Below are 20,122 nucleotides of genomic sequence, written 5' to 3'. Positions count from 1 at the left end.
AAATTTTTTATTTTTTTTTATAATATTTGTTAGATGACATCTCACTGAAGCACAGTGTGTTCTCTCTCTTCCCCTTTCCCTAGGGGCATAGTAAAGTTTGACCCACGCTAAAATGGTGAATAGTATTTCTTACTATTAATGAATATATATTTTTATTCCAGTCACTTTATTACCTGTAGCTCTGGGTCTGTGACCGTAGAGGAAGAGGCAGGGAGTGGAGGGTGAAGTGAGTACAGAGGCACAGGATCACACTGACTAGAGGTGGCAAAGCCCTGTTGATTCGTGGAGCTCATGATCCCCCAATAAGGACAGGATCAAGTCCCCTGGATGGATACTGGATGGACTCTTAAGCATTCTAAGCACTGCATTTTATGACATTATATTGTTTTGTTGGGTGTTTTGTTGTGTCCCCCCCCCCCCGCTTTCTGGGTTGGTTTTCCAGTAGGATCTGGGAAGGATTTGAATAACAGGCTCATACACATTTTAAGGAGCTTTGAGAGCAGAGGTAGAGGAAGGGGCTATAATGATCGGTCACAATAGGCCAATGGCTTATTATGTGTGTGGATGAGTCTCTATTAAAGTTCGAGGTTTGCCCTATAGTTAGTTGTAGTAGAGGATTTGCCAAACTTCTGGGGAACACATGCGGTCGGCTGCTTAATTTGGAGGAAGCACAGTCTTGGTATCTGAGATCAACTTCCATAAGGGAGGAGCAGGAAGGGGGTAAATTGAGAGGGTGATTTCTTACAGCCAGGATGCCCTATTCCAAAAATTTTTATACTTGCTCCAAACCCCCTTATCAGCACTTGCGTCTGTAAGAACTCTTGGAGGGTTTTAATCTTCAGCAAAAAGCAAACAACACTTAGTTTTCAGAAAGGTTTATTTACAAGTGAAGTTCTATAATAACATAGCTTTTCAAGATCTGGGCCCACACATTTGAAGATCTTATTTCCCTTGTTTGGGACTGCTGTGTGCAAGTGATAACATGCTGACTGGCTGGACGTTGTTATGCTGGGACATGAGCTCTACAAGACAGCACTCATTTACTCCACCATCCTGAGAGTCAGACAGGTTGCATCTTTCTTAGCTTTACCCCCATAGTTTGGAAAGCTAAATCTCTCCTTGGAGACATGCCCTAGTGCTGCTGAGCACAGATTACCACCTGTATCATCCTCTGGTTGCTCTGTAAGAGTCTGTCTTCCATATTATGCCACAACCTTTAAAGAGCGGAGGTTCTGAAACATGTTCTCATCTTGTAGGACTATGCAACCAGCTATGTGCTGTGAGAGTAGAGGTTCACGCCATTGTTCAGCTGCCCCTTCTTTGCCCTCGCCAGCTTCTTTCCAGTTGTTTTTGAAGATGGAAGAGGGCAGCTTCTCAGCATCAATGTCTGCGTGACTGTTGCCCAAGTGGATGCCAGACGGGAATAGCGGAGTCATACTGACCATCACTCGAGGGCACCTCTGCCAGAGCATTGTCATAGACTGGGGATGTGGAGGGGGCTGGTATAATGGAGGCCAAGCTGCTATAAGAGACCGAAGATCCTCTCAGGAACTGGGGGTTGGAGCTGGACTGAGGAGCAGGACCGATAGAGTTGCTGGTGATGGACCACAGGCTGGGATATTGACTGTAAGGTGAAAAGAGAGTTACCATCATGGCTTATCTCACTCACTTCCAGTAGTGCAGCTGCTCTTTCCTCTCCTTGGCATCCTTATTCTGATACACTCCTCCGTGCTCAAAGTCATTCAGCTTTGAGGAAACGGGATGAAACTATAAGGCTTATGAATGCACTTACAGCCCATATGTAACTGCATCACAGTCTTGTCAGGAGACTGGTTAAAATTTGCAATGTGGGCTGAACATAACTGTGTTGTAACTAGGTCATGTAACCCCTCTGGAGACATGCCCAAGGCTTATGGCATAAATATAATGTGGGTAGGGTCCCTCCACGCTACACATTTTCACTTGGCCCTTGATGAGGTAGTTCTTGTAGAGGAGACAAGCCCCCTTCAGGGTGAGGGGGTGCCCCCTCCTGCAAAACTCCCTCCTCACATCTTTGGCAGGGGAGAGCAGAGAGCTTCACCTCCTGCCTTTGTCCTACCCTACAAAGCAAATTCTAGGTGGGGAGAAAAAATTGTACCTCCTTAGCCTTAGCAACAGGCTAAGAGTTTAGCTTGCAACCTACCTGCTTTCTTGATTCTCCATTCACCTGGTGTTTACTCCCCTAAATGCTGTGCAAATCTACCCCTGCAGACACAGCCATGCTTGATTCAGAACCCCCAATTTCTGCATTGCTGCCCCCTCAACCTGCACCGGTCCATGTTACTACAGTTGTGAGCCCTCTTCCACCTATCAGTAAACCTCAGCCGATATCTCCTGAGTACCTGCCTTCCTCAGTCATTGCCATCCCCCGGGCACTGCCAAAGCTCCTCCGCTCTGAGCTGTCAGGCTCATTCTAACCCTAAACATATAGAAAGGACAATGTGCTCAGTGTCCTGATATAGATAAAGTTCAGCTAAGGACTAAACTGAGACACCATGTTCCCTCTCTATGTGGTTAAAATCAGGCTGTGAAACCAGCTCCTAGACCAGCTACCACTGGACATTAACCCCACTTAGCTTCCTTAATTCTTTAGTCTAGGAATAAAAGCGCTCTCCCTCTTTGAAGAAAGTATCCAAGTCTGTGCCATACCTTGTGGTAGAGGCAGTGCTGGGTAGAACCCCCACAGAGGTGGAGAGACTCAGGCCAGACCAGCTGTCAGGGGCAGGTACCATAGAGAGGCCAGTGCAGTTATCTACATAATTAGCTAAAGCAAAAATAGATTATTTGGATGTAGAACAAATGGTGACACACAATAATAAAGAGAGGAAGGATTGCCTGGTGCAGTGGTTCTCAAACTTTTGTATTGATGACTCCTTTCACACAGCAAGCCTATGAATGTGACCCCCCCCACCCCCATAAATTAAAAATACTTTTTTTTTTAATTTAACACTATATAAATACTGGAGGCAAAGCGGAGTTTGGGGGTGGAGACTGACAGCTTGCAAACCCCCACATAATAACCTAGTGACCTCCTGAGGGGTCACAACCCCCATTTTAAGAACCCCTGGACTAGTGATTAGAGCACTAGCCTGGGAATCAGGAGACTTGGGTTAAATTCCCTGCTCTGCCACAGACTTCCTTTGGCAAGTCACTTAGCCTCTCTGTACCTCAGTTCCCCATCTGTAAAATGGGGCTAATTGCACTTCCCTATCTCACAGGAATTGGAAGGATAATACACTACCGATTGTGAGGTGCTCAAATGCTACAGTAGATGCCAGAAAGACTTCCCCACCATATCGAAGACTGATATCCAGCTGTCTCTGGGTGCAGCATAGAAGTGATCGTCAAGTAGCGGCCTGATTCTGTTTCGCATTGTTTGGCAGCAGCTCTAGTTGTGCACCCGCACTGGACAGGACTCGATGCAGCAGGCCCCACCTTACCCAGAGATGAGCAGGCCTGGGTGCTCACTCTCACCGGTGGAGATGGGCCTTTCTACCCTGAGGGTATCCGAGAGTGAAGGCAGCTGTGGTGATGCCTCTGCTGGGCAATGAGGGTCTGATTTCCCTCATTCTTAGCCACCCCAAGGGAACAATTTAATAATGTGCTCCATCTGTTTAAAGGACAGTTCTCTTTCCCCTGCCCCGCTCTCTGCATTGAGTCGCTGCAGTTAACTTTACAGGCAGCCCAAGTCTTGGGCCAGTCCAGAGTAGGGAAGATGAATGTGGCTGTGGTGTCCTTACTCGGTGAGGCGTTGATCTGGCTGTATGGGCTCGGATAAGGGGAGGCCCTCTGGTTCCGCAGGCTGGAGTGTGTCTCGCAGTATGAGCTGTGGCCAGACGAGAGGCCAGGACTGCCTGAGAACGCAGACTGGGCAGGAGAGGAACAGAAAGAGCTGGTGCCTGGCAGAAACCAACCCCCAACTGCGAAAGAAAAACAGTCAAAGGTAACTCAAGGCTCTTTATGCAGCTAGCATCCCTGTCAGAGATCTGTCCAAAGGCATGGCACAGAGCTGGGCTGGAAACAAGTAATGTCAGAAATACAAAACCATGGAAACAAGGGGCGCATTTTCAGAATTCCTAAGTCATGTAGTAGCCTGAGTCTAATTGGTTTTCAATTGGACTTGGGAGCCGAGGTCACTTCGCTGCTTTTGAAAATGCTACCCATAGTCTCTAGAATGTCCAGGAAAGGAACGATGCTGGCATTATTTTAAATGGTAGGTCTCTAACTTTTAGGCTTGTTGCAAGAGACGGACACCAAATCAGATACCTGTTACAGGTCAGCATTGGGAATCTGAGCCTGAGAGAATTTCACATCTCAACAATGCGAGGTCCTGTTGGCTCCATTTGGAGATCATACAAACCATGGACTCTTCATCCCCCACCTGAACCTGTTTCCAGTGCAGCAGTGAGGGGCTAAGGAACCTGAGACTCCAGTTTGAAAGTGTTGTAAACGCTGGTAGGGTCTGGTCCTGTGAATGTTCTGAGCACTCACTGACTCCAGGGGGAGTTGAGGCACTCAGGGTCTGCTCCTCAAAGGTTTTTAGACTCCTAACATCTATTGAAATGAGTTAGGAATCTAAAAACCCTTTGGGGGATCTAGGCCTCAGTGCTCTTCAGGGTTGGGCCTTTCGTGTGTTCATGTCCTAGTGTCCCAGAGATCAGTCAGAAAAGAGGAAGTCTTACGCTGTGAATAGCCAGACTGATGAGCTTCGTTGCTGGGGTCCAGAACGTCTTTGGACTCGCACCTACATGGAGAATATAGAGAGGAAACAAAGTCTCCAGTTAACCAATGTCAGGCAGTCATTAAATAGAGTTCATTTACAGGATCCCTTTACAGCAGTGCCATACAGCCAGTTGCCATCCTGACTCCCAGCTGCTTTAGGGGGAGCAGGACTGGGTGGTTAGAGCAGGGAAGTGAGGTGGGATCTCTGGGCTCTGCCACTGAGGTACTGGTGTGGTTTTGAGTGAGTTTTTTTCCTGGGCTTCAGTTTTCCTATCTGTAAAATGGAGACAGTTGCTCACAAGAGTGTTGTGAAGATTAATTCATTCCCATTTATGAACACACTTAGATGAAAGGAGCGCAAGAGGGGCAAAGCACTGCTAATGATTCATGCAAGCTGGCCTCCGTCTCCCTCAGCCAGCACTCACCTCTCCTTGGCATCCAGGAAAGCTTTTGCAAAGGGATTATGTTTAATTTTCAAGGCAGTGATCTGAAATGACAGAAGACGGTTGCAGTTCAGCTTTCTTAAATATAAACCTTCAGCCACTCCTGACCCTTCATGTCTTCAACACCTCTCCCCACCCCGCCAAATCTTACTCTGGCACACTGGTATCAAATTGCAATTAACTCCACTGACATTAAGCAAGTTACAATGGCTCTACATTTGTGTAACAGAATAGAATTTGGCCCTTTTGTTGTTTCTATGTTGGATCATATCAAGGTGCTTCTCATGAATTCCTAAAATCCACTTGTCTTCACTCCTTGGAAGCATGAAATGGGAATCGTTCTAACTTTCCTCGCTTTTATTTACATCTTCGTTTATAGGATTGCTTATGAGTGGTGCATGCCTGCTAGTGGTTTTTATTTTTTAATAATCACTTGTCTAACAGCTTCTCATATTGAAGCTGCTAACAAAATAGTCCGTCCTCCCCTTCTTCCTCCCCCACCCCGCCCCGGAGATTCAGAGCTGTTCTGGTTTCTACAAGTGGCAATGCTGAAACTTGCACAGAGGAGGGGACTTGCCAAGTGTCAGAGCCAGGATTAGAACTCTCAGGTTTCTTGCCCCAGGCTCTACCTTAGACAACACTTCCACACTAGCCATTTTAAATTAAAAACAGAAGAGAAGCAACATTTTTTCCCCAGGGAAGGCAGAGCAGGGTATTACATTAAGAGTCAAATTCCACCCAGCCTTACATCCCAGGGAATACCATTGAAATCAGGGCTGGATTTGGCTCTAATTCTTATGTGGACTTCAGCTGTGACTGCAAAAGGTGTGAACTTGCCAGAGATACAGAAGTTGTTTCCAGAGCTGGCTTTCAGTAGCAGAGACCTAAAGTTCCTTTGTTTCCAGCAGCATCCAGGCCTAGGGTTAGCACTTCACCTTCCCCGATCTCCCAGGTCTAAGGGATTGTTCTATGCTGCAGGCTTGACCCTGTTGCCATGGCCATCAGTGTGAATGCTCCCATTGGCTTGGGGAGCTTGCGTGAGCGTAAGAGACAAACAGAAGTTTGATTTCTCCCAGCCCCTGCTCTGTGAACCAGGTCTCTGCATGGTGGGGGAAGAGGAATGAAGGGCGAGAGGAGTTGCTTTATGATGTACACACCATAAAGGAAAGTGGATTCCAAGTGACGTACAGTGTATTGGATCTGCCCCAGGGAGGAGGGCATGCCCTAGGAGACAGGTGATGGTGGGAACAGAATGGGGACACTGAAATGAAACAGTTCATTGTGCTGGAAGGTATTGGAAGGGTTCCAGTTGGATACGTTCTTCACTTTGTCTTGAAATGTTATGCTGTTAAAAAGCTGCCTCGTTCCATCTCAGAGGTGACCACAGCACAGTTGCAGGGGAAGTGGTCCACGTGCCTCTGATCTATAGTGCTGTGCCTTTCATGATAAAACCCCCTAGCACACTCTTATCTGCAGGAAATAGTTATCCGACTTACCTCCTCATTCTGATAGGCAGTGACGGCAATAAACTGGGTCTCCGGGAAAGCAAAGCTGCTGATCGCTTTCTGAGGCCCCCCGACCTTCACAATGTGGACGCGGGGCTCATACTTGTGGAGGGAGTTCAGCATGATCTGAGGGACAGAACAAACACATTAAACAGTGGCCTTCAGGCTCAGCTTCATCATCTGAGGACCTGATCTGTCAGTGTGCCAGAAAAGCAGTCAGTATGCAGGCCGGAGACATGCATCCCATGCCTGCAGTAACTCCTCCACTCTGTCCTGCAGGTGCATGGATAATGTGATATGATAGGGCCAAGTGTAACCACATGGCAATTTGCTCGATAAGTATTCTCTAAATTAGGTTCCTGTACTGTGCTCAGTGAGCTATTTGAGCATGTATTTGCTCAGGGCAAACTAGTGGCATCTTTGGGCCACTAACTGAAAGTCCAACTTGTCCACTGGAAGCCCTAGAGAATGACTGCACAAGCTAATGCTGCCGTTCCAATACTTTCCATGGGATAAGGTTTCAGAGTAGCAGCCATGTTAGTCTGTATTCGCAAAAAAGAAAAGGAGTACTTGTGGCTCCTTAGAGACTAACAAATAATGCATCCGATGAAGTGAGCTGTAGCTCATGAAAGCTTATGCTCAAATAAATTTGTTAGTCTCTAAGGTGCCACAAGTACTCCTTTTCTTTTCATGGGATAAGGGAAATAGAAACTTAACTTGCTGTCTTGGGCAAGTATCTTAGAGCTCTCCAGAGGGCTGTAAGACTGACTATCCCCCTCGCCCTCCCGTGAGCCCCTTCCAGAGTTACCTGCCCCCCTCCATTCATCTTGTTGGAGAGCTTGACTTTGCTGAAGGTGACGGTGGCTTTCATCCAGTGAGCCCCAAAATTGGGGGATTTGGGATGGATGTAGACGCAGCTTGGGCTCTGGGGCTCAGGCTTGCCACCAGGAATCCACTCTCCATTGACATACTTCCAGCGGTTCCCATCTGCAGCCACAAAGTCCAGGAGGATAGAGTACATGGAATTGGGGTCCAGGCCCGAGATGCCGACCTTCAGCACTGGGAACATTCTCCTACGCAAGGGATAGGAGGAGGAGACGTTTAATTGTTTGCTTCTCCTTTATTGGCTGCTTCGCGCCTCTCAGCTGTCATTGCAAACCCACTTCTGCGATAGGTTTAATTACAGCGCTGGTCTCTCTCCTGCCACCTTTACAGCACCTTTGTTTTCATTTTAATATAAACTGAGCTGTTTGCCATCAGTTTTCTTCCTTTTCAAACCAAACAGACTAATCTCTCCCATTCCGATAACAGGGAGGGGAAACTACTGACCAGTTTTAATTCACCTCCCCAGATCAAAGTGATCAGCCTGTTATCGTTTTCCTTGATCATTCTTGGATGGGGGGGGGAACAACCCAGTTTGCAAATTCTGAGTCCTCGCCACCCGCCTACATAACTGTCCCAGCAACAGAATCGATCAGAGCCATCTTCTCTGCAGCAGCTCTCGGTCTCTGTATCGCCCAGGTGAAATTCATCCTTGTGCAGAGGGCCAGCACAAAGACTGTGCTATTTACAGCCCGGTAAAGCATAAGCCCCCGATGGGGAATTTGTACGAATCAGACAAATGTAACTATGCAACTCCGCTAAAACCCTATGGATTTAAAATAAGGGTGCTTCCTAGACCTTGGCCCCTACCCTAGGGGAGAGGCCTCCCCTCCCAGCCCCCCATGTCTGGTGATCATGCCACAAGGAGCTCAGAGCCAGAAAACAACCAGTGGCACCTTCCTGGAGACAAGAGCAGCATAAAGGGGGGTTAGGAGGAGAATAGGGTCCTGGCGGATCAGTTGGGTAAATATATGTATCTGGGACCTGGAGGCACTGGTGATAGGCATCTTAAAGATACTTAAGGGAGGTAGATAGAGGGGTGGAAGGAGAGGGTACCTCCAGACAGCTCAGAGGAGGGGTAGAGAGAATTCTTTGCACTCACCGGCCAGTTTTGGTGACTATCATCTCATTGGTGAGCTCCTTAAAGTTCATCCACAGCTCTTTCTCCTCCAGCACCACCTTGATCTCCCTCTCCGAGGCATCCTCTTTCTCAGGGCCCATTTCCAACTCGCTCTCCACTGCGCTGAAGACATGGTCCAGCCACTGGTGGCTGGGGACCGAGCTCATGGTGTCTGGCTTCCTCTCTGCCGTCCTCTGGGAATCCCACAGCAAAGCCCTGGAGCCCAGCACCTAGCATCAGGCCCAGACCTGCTTGTCATTGGGACTCACTGGGGAAGGGATGGAGATACTTCTGGGATTTTAAACCCCTCCTCCCCACCCCCCTCAGCAGGACTCGTGGAGGCTGGGCGGGGGGGGGGGGGCGGGAAGGATTCCTTTCTCATTGGCTAAAAAGAGCTAGCTGGTACCCCCTCCCAGAGAGGTGAGGAGGTGATTGGCCAGCCTGGGGAGGGAGCGGGCGGTATGGCTGGTCACTATGCTCTCCTCCCATCTGGAGGGGAGAAGCTTTGATGTCTATGTGAAACCCAGTGGGAAACCCAATCTACCTCCCTGCTCTGGAGATAGGTTCTGTCGAATCCATCCTGTCCTGGACCCACTGCTTCCCCAAGTTCAGGGGTCGGGGAAGAGATTGCACTGCCATTGACCACTGAGCACCTTTCGTCCAGGAAAAGGCAGTCCCTCTAACAAACCATCTGAGGGAGTCGTCAAGCGAGGAAACTATTAGCTTTGAGGGGTGGGGAGTGCTGTAGCCCCTTCCACCCTTCCCTCACCTGCCCCCCTCTTGCCCCAGCATCTCCCTTTCCCCTATGAAATCCCTGGAGGGTAGGAGGGAGGACAAAACTATGCAAAAGTCTCAATAGCACATTGGCAAATATTTATAGCAAATTGCCACAGAAAAATATAGCAAGGGGCAAAATGCTGCTTGCCCCAGCCGGGCAGTGACTGAGAGCTTAGAGCGAGTTAAGGGAGGGGAATCACTGCCTTTCCTTGCTCCGATGGCAGTAACAATCCTGTTTAAGGCCCCGATTCAGCAGAGCACGTGCTTCAATCCCAGTGCACACCCACACAAAGCCTAGGCTCAGGTCTAGTTGCTTGACTAAACGCACAGGGGGCCTGACATTAGTGCTAAGTAAAAGCGTTAAAATCCCACTTTGCATGTGTGGCTAGTCTGGACAAGGCCTTGCCTGGAGGTGTAAAGCCAGACACCAGTGACCAGCTAGGGCCCCGGTACTTGTAACCCAAACACCCCAGGTGCACCTCACCTCCTTATGCAGTGGGGCTGAGGCCCCTGGGGCCTGGATTGCTCTGCAGAGAAAAGGATACTACTACTTCTGTAGCCCTTTGTGTTTTCAAAGTAACGAAGCTCACAACTTAGATGGTCAGCTCTCGGGGCAGGGTCTGTCTTGTTGTTCAGTGTCTGAGCAGTGCTCAGGACAATGGAGCTTTGGTCCATGACTGGGGCTCCTAGGCACTACCACAATATGAATAATAAATAATACTTGTAGAAATATTACCTACGAAGCGTCACAACCCCACTGTGAGATCGGTAAATACCCTCTGCCTAGACACTTAGATGGCCCATCTCTGGAGTACCTGAGCATCTCACAAACAATGTATTTATCCTCACAGTATCCCTGTGGGGGATAGTATATGATAAATATAGTATCATCCAGATGGGGAAACTGAGAACAGCTTTGCCCAAGGTCACACAGCATGTTAGGAACAGAATTCAGCTCTCTTGGCTCTCACCCTCTGGCTCTAACCACTAGACCACACCTGCTGGGATGTAAAATGTTCTCCCTATCAAGTCTGTCTGGAGCACCAGCATGTGCAGACATGGGGAACTCAGCTGCTTGCTGGCACTGTAACTCGAGCGCAGTTGATTTTATAGGGCCTGCTGTTGAGCAATGTTCCCTGAGCCCTCACTGCCTCCAAGGGCTCTGCAAAGTGAATTGCAGAGATGGGCCAGAGCAGCCGAGTTTGGATTCAAAGCAGAGTTGGAGAGTGTTTGAATTTGGGTTTCCCTTTATAGAAATGCCCAAGTTATGAAGCTTGGATGTGACTCTGGTCTTGCCCAAAGCTCCAGAATGTGGGATCAGGCCCATGTCTGACTGAGACATGGTTAGTGAGTAGGAATGAAGTGGGATTGCTTTCCTGAGATGGCTCTATTCTAATCTTTTTGAGGACTCTGGGGGATTTTTCCTCTGTCTGCTCTGTTTGCAGGCACAGAGCTGGCATGCTGGCTTTTCTGCAGGCCAGTGAAATGTGTGTGTTTGCCCTTGGGCTGGAGAGCTGGGATTTTTAACACTTTAGTAGCTTGAGCCTCTGGAGAAGTGAGATGATGATGCAGGGTCCACACTGTGGAGGGTTAGATGGATGGATTCTGTTTCAGGATATTGGCAGCCATTTAGCTTTGCTTTGTGCCTGACGTTTCTTCCATCAGAGTGTGAAGTTTTTGTAATACGTGGTGGGTCCTGTCAGGAGAACCAGGCAGTGAGGAAATGTCAGGTTCCTTCTTTGCTTTGCTTTGTAGCCTGCAGGGCCAGGGTAAAGAGGTAGCAAGCAGGGAAATTGCCTGGGGACCCACACATGATTATTACCCCATTTTTACAGATGGGCAACTGAAGCCAAGAGAGATTAAGGCTGACATTTTAAAACCTGCCTAGAGGATTTGATACCTGAGTGTCCAAATCCCTTAAAGCATTGTTGAAAATCTCAGCATAAGTGACTTGTTCAGCATCGCACAGGGAGTATGTGGCAAAGATAAGAATTGAACTCTCATCTCCTGGCTCCCAGCCCAGTGCCTTTACAGTTTTAGTTTCCTCTGTTATATTTTGCTTGGCCTTGCCTTGTGCTCTCACTGGCTGCAATGATGTCTGAGGAGTTAAAGAGGTGCCTGTACAATGGCAGTGATCCATCATCACCCATGTGTGAAATATTGCAGGGTACTGGACCATGGGGGCCGGGACATTGGCTCATGTGTCATGGAGTCTTAGCAAATATTCGGCTTGGGATGGTGGCTGGAGAGGGAGGGCAGCACGTATGAAAACTATGAATCAGGAGCCCAGGTCTTGGTCATGCTGAATTTATTAAGTCCGTCTCAAAGTTCATAACGAAAATGCACTTAGCATGCAGCTAACTGGAGCCCTGTCGGAAGTAATGACAGGTTTCAGAGTAGCAGCCGTGTTAGTCTGTATTCGCAAAAAGAAAAGGAGTACTTGTGGCACCTTAGAGACTAACAAATTTATTAGAGCATAAGCTTTCGTGAGCTACAATAAATTTGTTAGTCTCTAAGGTGCCACAAGTACTCCTTTTCTTCTGTCGGAAGTAGATTCTAATTCCTTTCCCCTCAATCAGTGACCTGGTGAGTCTTTTCCATCTGATCTCTGTTCTCTACACTGCAGATGACTTTATTCATTCATTTGTCCCTCCCACCTTTTAAGCTCTTTTGCATTTCCCCTTAGCAGCCTCAAGCCTCACGTCCCCACCCCCTGTACTGTGGAGCACGGAGGAAGGGGGTTGCAAATCCAGATTTAAAGCATCTGGCTTGAGTCCGTCTCTAGTATGTGCAAACATGAGGCCCGCAAGAGAGGATCTAGCCAATGACCCATCGAGTTGGGTGTCTTGCCTCCAACAGTGGCCACTACTTGATGTTTTGGAAGTAGGTGGGAGAAAGAATGATGCACGTGATCAGCTGCGTGATGCCATGTGGGAGAGATGTTTCCCTTGGCCTCAGGCCTGGATGACATCCAGTGCCACCCAGAGGAGCAATCAGTGAGACGCAGCAGCATGTGGTGGTGCAGAACTTCCCATCCATTGCTTCTGCTTGTGTGCTCACACCACCTGCCTGATTTCTCACTGGCGATCAACCTGCTGGCTCCCCCTGTCTGCTGTGCATTATGGATACAGAAACTGCTTGAAAGGCATCTCAGCCTTCCCACCCACAGGTCTGAATGGGGGGGCGGGGATGTTTCCTGCCTCTCTTCTTCTCCCCTCCATTTCCATGTGGGACCCAGGAAACCTGGATCTCTCTGCCTAATCACCCCCCACCTTTCAGAGGATGAAGAGAATTAACAACAGATCAGATTCTCACAGGACAAACAACCTCTGCTGGGGCTCATCTGGAGACAACGGAGGATGCTCTGGCATGCAGATTAACAAGCCACTGGGAGCTGGTACAGGGCAAGGAGTGAGATTTTCTGCCTGGAGTGACTCAAAGTCACTGAGGGCCGGGTGAGAATAGCCTAATCTCCAGCATGCTGATGCTGAGAATTGCACTAGAGAGCTGAGAAATCTCTCACGCCATTCACAGTGCGAGCTGATCAAAGCCACCAGCTCAGCTGAGCTCAGGCTTCCATACGGGGTGGGAGAACAGTGGGGCAAGGATCGTAGGGGTTCTGAATGAGCTGCGGTGGAGACCTCTCATTGTGAGTGGCCACTCAGTCATGTCCCCCCCACCAGGGGTATTTGGGAAAGATCTGGACCCAATGAGATATCATCTCCCACTGTGGGAGGGGGAGGTTTCTCTTGAATTATCAAATCTATGCATGACAGTGGGGCCCCAGATGGTCATTTTTGTTTCAGCTGCACCCTGGCAAATCAGTTGGGATTAAATGAGATCTGGCCCAAACCTGAACCTTCAGCCTGTCTGAGGATTGATCAAGTTTGCAGATCTTTCCCCATCCCCGCAACTCCTTTTCCTTTATGCTTCATGGTCCCAAATCTCACAAGAAAGTGACTGAGAACATGTGAGTCCACAGGACAGGGGTGTATGTGTGCATGTGTAACACACACACAAGTATCCAGAGCCAGTTCCCAGTGGGAATAGAAGTGTGTCCATGAAATTAACTTTTATGTTTAAACTGAGATCAGTTTTCTGTTTGAATGTAAACATGCCCCTGCAAGTTTGGCAGCCCAAATAAAACAACACTGGCCTAGTGCAAGCAAGTAGTGAAAGTGACTGGAAATAATGGTGAACCTGAGCAGGGTAGATCACAGCTTCTTAACCTGAAGGCTGCAAGAATGTCCCGCAACTCCCTCTGTATTCAGTTTCCCAGACCCTCTAAACGTGCCAGCCAGCTCTGTGCTGGGAAGGAGCTAGGCTGACTGCCAGCTGCAGCTGCTCGGCATTAAAAGGACTTGGGGGTGGGGAGTGGAACTGGATCTGGATCCTAGGACCACACCTTCCCCTTGTCCTTCTAACGAGGAGCAGCTGCAGCAGACCCAGCAGACGTGTGTAGAGGTTTCTGGGGTTTGGCCTGAGCTCCACCTCAGCAGTGATGTCTGTACCTCCTTAGGGCAGGTCTACACAGGAAATGCTCTCTCCTGTAGACATGCAACTCCTTAGTGTTCGGGGTGCTCATACAGCAGGCAGCATCGCTGGCCCAAGCATTCAAAAATCATGAGGGGTTTTTTTTAAATGGGTTCTTTTTCTTTGCCTTCTGGTCTCTGAGCCTTGGCCAGTGGTTTTCAAACTGCGGGTCACGACTCAATACGGGGTCGCAGAATGTAAGACACTGGGTCACGGCGGCTATGGTCAGCACTGCTGACCGGACCGTTAAAAGTCCCTAAAGTGGTGCTGTCCGGCTAAGGCAGGCTAGTCCCTACCTGTTCTGACACCGTGCTGCACCCCAGAAGCAGCCAGCAGCAGGTCCAGCTCCTAGGCGGAGGGGCCATGGGGCTCTGCGCACTGCCCCTACCCCAAGCATTGGCTCTGCAATCCCATTGGCCACACAGCCAATGGGAGCGGGGGGTGTGGTGCCTGTAGGTGAGAGCCGCGCAGAACCGCTTGCATGCCTCCACCTAGGAGCCGGACCTGCTGCTGGCTACTTCTGGGGTGCAGCGTGGTCCACAGTGCCAGGACAGGCACGAAGCCTGCCTTAGCAACCCTGTGGCCCAATCCCTTGCCCCAAACCCAGAGCCCCTTCCTACACCCCAAACCCCTCATCCCCAGCCCCACCCCAGATCCTGCATCCCCATTCCAAAGCCCTGACCCCCTCTGGCACCCCAATCCCCTGCCCCAGCCCAAAGCCCCCTCTCACATTCTGAACCCCTCATTCCTGACCCCACCCTGGAGCCCTCACCCCCGTATCCCAACCCTCTGTCCCAGCCCTGAGCCCCTCCCACACCCCAAACCTCTCATCCCCAGCCCCACTGGGTTGTGAGCATCAATAATTTTCTTCAACTGGGTCACCAGAAAAAAAGTTTGAAAACCACTGCTTTAGGCTGCACCCAGGCCATGGTCACAAGCTTTCTCCATAGCCATGAGGGCAAGAGACTTCTGTTATTAATGAAAGCTTGAGAGTCTCACAGAATCACCTGGCTCCAGGAGCTGGGGCTTTCTGCCAAACACCAAGTATCACAGAACCCCTTGATTAAAATCACGAGAGAACTGGGCAATCTTTACAGCAAAAGAAAAAGTGAGGACCCCATGCCTCACTCATCTACAGGCTGCTGCTTATGTTCAGCCCAACTGGTTCCCTTATAATAGGAGAGGTTTCAGAGTAGCAGCCGTGTTAGTCTGTATTCGCAAAAAGAAAAGGAGTACTTGTGGCACCTTAGAGACTAACAAATTAATAAATATTCTGTCTGTATCTGTGCGAGTTTTTTCATGAAGTTGACAGATTTCCACTCTATACGGCTAAATTCAGTGCCTTGCATAATGACTAACACGGCTGCTACTCTGAAACCTGTCATTATGCAAGGCACTGAATTTAGCCGTATAGAGTGGAAATCTGTCAACTTCATGAAAAAACTCACACAGATACAGACAGAATATTTATTAATTTGTTAGTCTCTAAGGTGCCACAAGTACTCCTTTTCTTTTTGCTTATAATAGGAGAGTGAGGGCAGGGCATATATGTTAATGCACCAGGGCACAGTGCACAAGGAGATGTTGTCTTTAGGGTACCAAAGTGGACTGGTTGATTAGTATAACAAGGGTCATGAGTCGACAAAGCAGGTCATGTGTAGGAGATGGCTTGTGTTTAAAATCTCTAGTGCAACCTCCAATGGGAAAGAAGTGGCAGCCTCCCTCCCTCCAGATGGGTTTGCTTCTGAGAGGGGAGGAAGAGAGGTTTGGAGGGCTTTGTGACAGCTACCAGTCGTCCCCGGCCTCCCACCTTCCTGTTCCCCAGTCACCCTCATGGGTAATTTCCTTCCGCCTTCCACCCTCAGGCACAATGACAGCTGAGCATCCTGGACCTATGAGAATGAGTCATGGCCTTTTGCTGTGCCAGAGCCTGGGTTGGAGGAGGGATGGGAAACATTCCCAGCATTGAAGAGGGAAGGGCAGAAAGAGATAACACCCTCCCTTTCCTGTAGTGTTAACAGGTGGAGACAATAGGCCTCCTGCAGCTGGGCCTGGGGCTGCTTCCTGCCAGGACCATTCAGAGCTGCCTTTTACTGACCCACAATCAGCCACCTTGACGTCAGCCACACAAAGGCCACCTTCAAAGACCGCTCAGGCTAGAGGCTCTGTCATGCATGCAGGCCTTCCAGAAGCTCCAGATCCTATTCCTGCTGCATAGCACCCTCCAGCTATTTATGGTAGGGTGACCAGATGTCCCGGTTTTATAGGAACAGTCCCGATTTTGGGGGCTTTTTCTTATATAGGCACCTATTACCCCAAATCCTCTGTCCTGACTTTTTACACTTGCTATCTGGTCACCTTAATTTACGGTTTAATACTAACATCCCTCTTTCCGGGCTGGTGATTTCTGCTGTTGTGGAGAAGGCAAGGAAACAAGATCTGATTTGGAACAAAGATGATGTAATTAATTTAGAGAGACAAGTGACACCAAATAAAAGATAGGTTTCATAGTAGCAGCCGTGTTAGTCTGTATTCGCAAAAAGAAAAGGAGTACTTGTGGCACCTTGGAGACTAACAAATTTATTAGGGCATAAGCTTTCGTGATGAAGTGAGCTGTAGCTCACGAAAGCTTATGCTCTAATAAATTTGTTAGTCTCTAAGGTGCCACAAGTACTCCTTTTCTTTTTGCAAATAAAAGATATTCCCTCACCCACCTTGTCTCTCTCAAATCCTGGGACCGACATGGCTGCAACACTGCAAACTATAATTAATTCAGAACAGTTTGCTCACAAGGAGCAGAGCTGACTAAATTACATGTTTTTTGCAGTGTTGTTGTAGCCATCTTGGTCCCAGGATATGAGAGAGACAAGGTGGGTGAGGCAGTATCTTTGACTGGGCCAACTTCTGTTGATGAAAGAGACGAGCTTTCGAGCTACACAGAGCCCTTCTTCAGCTCAGAAACCTGAAGAAGAGCTCTGTGTAGCTCAAAAGCTTGTCTCTTTCATTAACAGAAGTTGGTCCTGTCAAAGATATTCCCTCACCCACCTTGTTTCTCTAAATTACATGCTGTCTTTCATTCTTTGCTAGGAAGCTTTACTGTAAGTAGGAGTTGCTTCTATCTGCCAATGAAAGGCAGTTGCCTCTGGGGCAGAACATAGCAGCTGTGTAAGAGCAGGCAGCAACACTGCTTATTAGTTTAGGGTAGGATGTGGAGAAGCCGATCCCAGCCAGTAGTGAGGCAGTCTAAGCAATTGGTGTCTGAATGGAGTGAAGGTGGAAGGTGAGCAGAAGAAAGGGGCTGGGACTTACTCTACAGTCTATTTTGCAGGGGTATTTTTAGTCAAAATGGGGACAGTGGCCCAGTGATTAGCGTGCTATACTGGCACTCGGGAGACCCTGCTTCACTACAGATTCCTTGGGAAGTCACGTAGGCCTGGTCTATACTTAAAAGTTAGATCAACATAACTATAGTGCTGAGGGGTGTGAAAATTCACCTCCCTGAGCACTGTAGCTATGCTGACCCGACTCCAGTGGAGATGTGGCTACGTCAGCAGAAGAATTCTTCCGGCAGTATAGTGACTGCCACTCAGGGAGGAGGATTTACTACTGCAGAATAAAAACCTCTTCCATTGCTCTAGGCACTGTCTCCACTCCAGCAGTGCGGCTGAAAAACTGGAGCTGCTGGCACACCCGTAGTGTGAACCTGCCCTGAGTCTCTCTGTGCCTCATCCCCACGTTGCAGATGGGGAACTAATAGCAGTGCCCTGCCTCACTGGGATGCTGTGAGGATAAATACATCAAACAGTGGGATGCTCGGTCAGATACAGTGGAAATGGGGGCCAGGTACGTCCCAAAGATAAAGATAAAGAGAATAGGGGTAGCCTTGGGAATAAGACACTGGGAATCTTGCGAATAAGACACTGGGACACTGGAGATCGTGAGTCAGTCCCAATTCTGCCACACACCTTGGGGCAAGTCACTCTACCCTGTCTTTGCCTCAGTTTCCCCATCTGAAAAAAAGGGGCTAATTGTCCTGCCCTGTCTCCCTGGGGGAATGTGAGCATAGATTCACAGCTGCATCTGAAGCTCATAAAAACTGGTGATGGGGTCAGAGAAGAATCGAGACGTCTAGTATCGAAGCTGTTCCTTTGGGATTGTGACTCTGCCTGGTGTGAAATAAAACCCACTGGGCTTTTTATCAGTCAGAGCCAGGCATTCACAGTGACTCCCACCAGAACCAGGCTTCCCCTTCCACAAAGGCTGTCTCCATGTTTCAGCTCACTCGCTAGGTTCTCTGTAAGGGGCTCTTAAGTGTAAGGCCGTCAGAGCTGATTGACACACTCATGGGTCAGGACTGTTTGTTGTAGTAACCGGAGCCTCAGGAAAATGCCCGAACAGCTCGGTTGTTTGCAGCGTTGTAGCCGTGTTGCGCCCAGGATATGAGAGACACGAGGTGGGTGAGGTAATATCTTTTATTGGACCCAACTTCTGTTGGCGAGAGAGACAAGCGCCATGTCTCTGTAAAGAGCTCAGAGCTGAGTGTGAAAGGGTAGCCCCTGGGGCAATGTCTGATTAACCCCGCCCGTCCCAGCTGAGATCAGCAGCTTTATATGTCATTCATGGACTTGTCATTTCCTGTACACCCTTCCTGCCCAGCATGCTCTTAGCACTAAGCAAGCAGAAAGGAAACCTGCAATGTGGCATTACATGGTGAGGTTTGTGCCCAGCTCTGGGCTAGATGCTGGCAGCTCAGGGACTGAAAGCAACTGCAGCAAGCGCTTTGATGCTTTCCATTCCTGTGGTACCACTCCTCACAAGCTCCAGGCACACAGCACCTCTGCCACGCCCTCTGCTCAGCTCAAGGGGCCTGCATACCACTGTTTCTTCCCACAATCCTGCCCAATTCTCATAGCCTGGCCATCCTCTCCAGACCAAGCCTTGTGGCCTCCTGGATTGCATCCTTTCACCTCATCAGCCTACCCACTGCAAATGCACCAGCCACTGTCCTCTGCCAATTCCCTTCAGTCTGCACCCTCCCACCCCTCAACCCCCTGCCCAGCTTTTCCAGTCCTGGGTGCCCTGCACCACTCTGCCAGTGCATCACAATCCTGACCTCTTGCACGCCCTGCTCTTCTAGTCCTGGGCAAATAACATGGACAGCTGGCTATTTCAGGATCCCTCTAGAAAGGTATTCAGAGCATCTTCACACTGGAATATCCCAGTGGAACCACAGGATCTCCTTACATTCCTGGTGAATGCAGACAATAGAGCGCATTAGGCTACCCCTAAAGTGGGGAGAGCTGCCAGAAAGATCCCCTGGGGTGAAACTAGGGGAGGCTTGGGTGAAACACAAAAGATACGTTTGATATAGGCGATGGTAGGAGTCAATCCCCATTCACCTACCTAATGCCCACCAATGGGCCTCACCCACCCATTCAACCATGGGACTCCTCATTAAAAACCAGCTTCTGGAAAGTGAGGCATAAAACAGGCAGGTGCAATCAATCTTCTGTGAGTGACTGAAGGACTTTCTGATCTGCAGCATCCATTGCTCAGCCCTAAAAAAAGGTGCAACTCTGCACTAATTGGTCACATAGCCAGGGTCTGCTATAGACTGGGTTAAAATCACCATGTTGCTTCCTGCGGGCGCCATGGGGAAATGGGGGGGGGCAGGGGAGTGAAAGGTGCTGGCATCTATGTCCCTTAGTCTGAACAGTTTGGTTTGACCCTGGTGAGTGCAGGGCTGGCTCTAGGTTTTTTGCTGCCCCAAGCAAAAAATGTTTTGGCCCCGCCGCCCCCCTTTTTTTTGGCTTTTACACATGTTTGCACTTTGCAATGTTGTTTTGTTTTGTTAACTGTTTAAAATTAAAAAAGAAATGAAAACAGAATTTGTAGTTAGTGAAATAAAACAATTTCCTACTAGTGTACTCATCTAATTTTAACAAAATCACAATTTCAAACAATTTGGGTTCAGCTATACACTGTAATGAAAAACGTTAGTGTCTTCCAGGGCACCCAGTTTCTCATAAATTAAAATAATTTATATGAAGTGAATTTTTCTGGTTTTTATACTTGCGTCGTCTTTTAATAATTCAGTGAAA

At 48.8% G+C, this 20,122-nt stretch overlaps 1 protein-coding gene across 1 annotated transcript; it reads right to left on the bottom strand.

Annotated features, from left to right (window-relative positions):
* Window positions 1-9,962, bottom strand: LOC119845424 (T-box transcription factor T-A-like). The gene is given in 9 exon segments (XM_038377692.2): window positions 1-1,425; window positions 1,428-1,624; window positions 2,689-2,803; window positions 3,780-3,959; window positions 4,722-4,783; window positions 5,187-5,248; window positions 6,701-6,835; window positions 7,518-7,782; window positions 8,694-9,962. Coding segments are annotated over 9 exon segments (1,356 nt in total). The 5' UTR covers window positions 8,879-9,962; the 3' UTR covers window positions 1-1,270.
* Between the last annotated feature and the right edge of the window lie 10,160 nt (window positions 9,963-20,122).

The sequence above is a fragment of the Dermochelys coriacea genome, chromosome 19 (assembly GCF_009764565.3).
Source record: "Dermochelys coriacea isolate rDerCor1 chromosome 19, rDerCor1.pri.v4, whole genome shotgun sequence".
NCBI classification, from domain to species: Eukaryota; Metazoa; Chordata; order Testudines; family Dermochelyidae; genus Dermochelys; species Dermochelys coriacea.
This window is presented reverse-complemented; position numbering and strand designations above follow the sequence as displayed.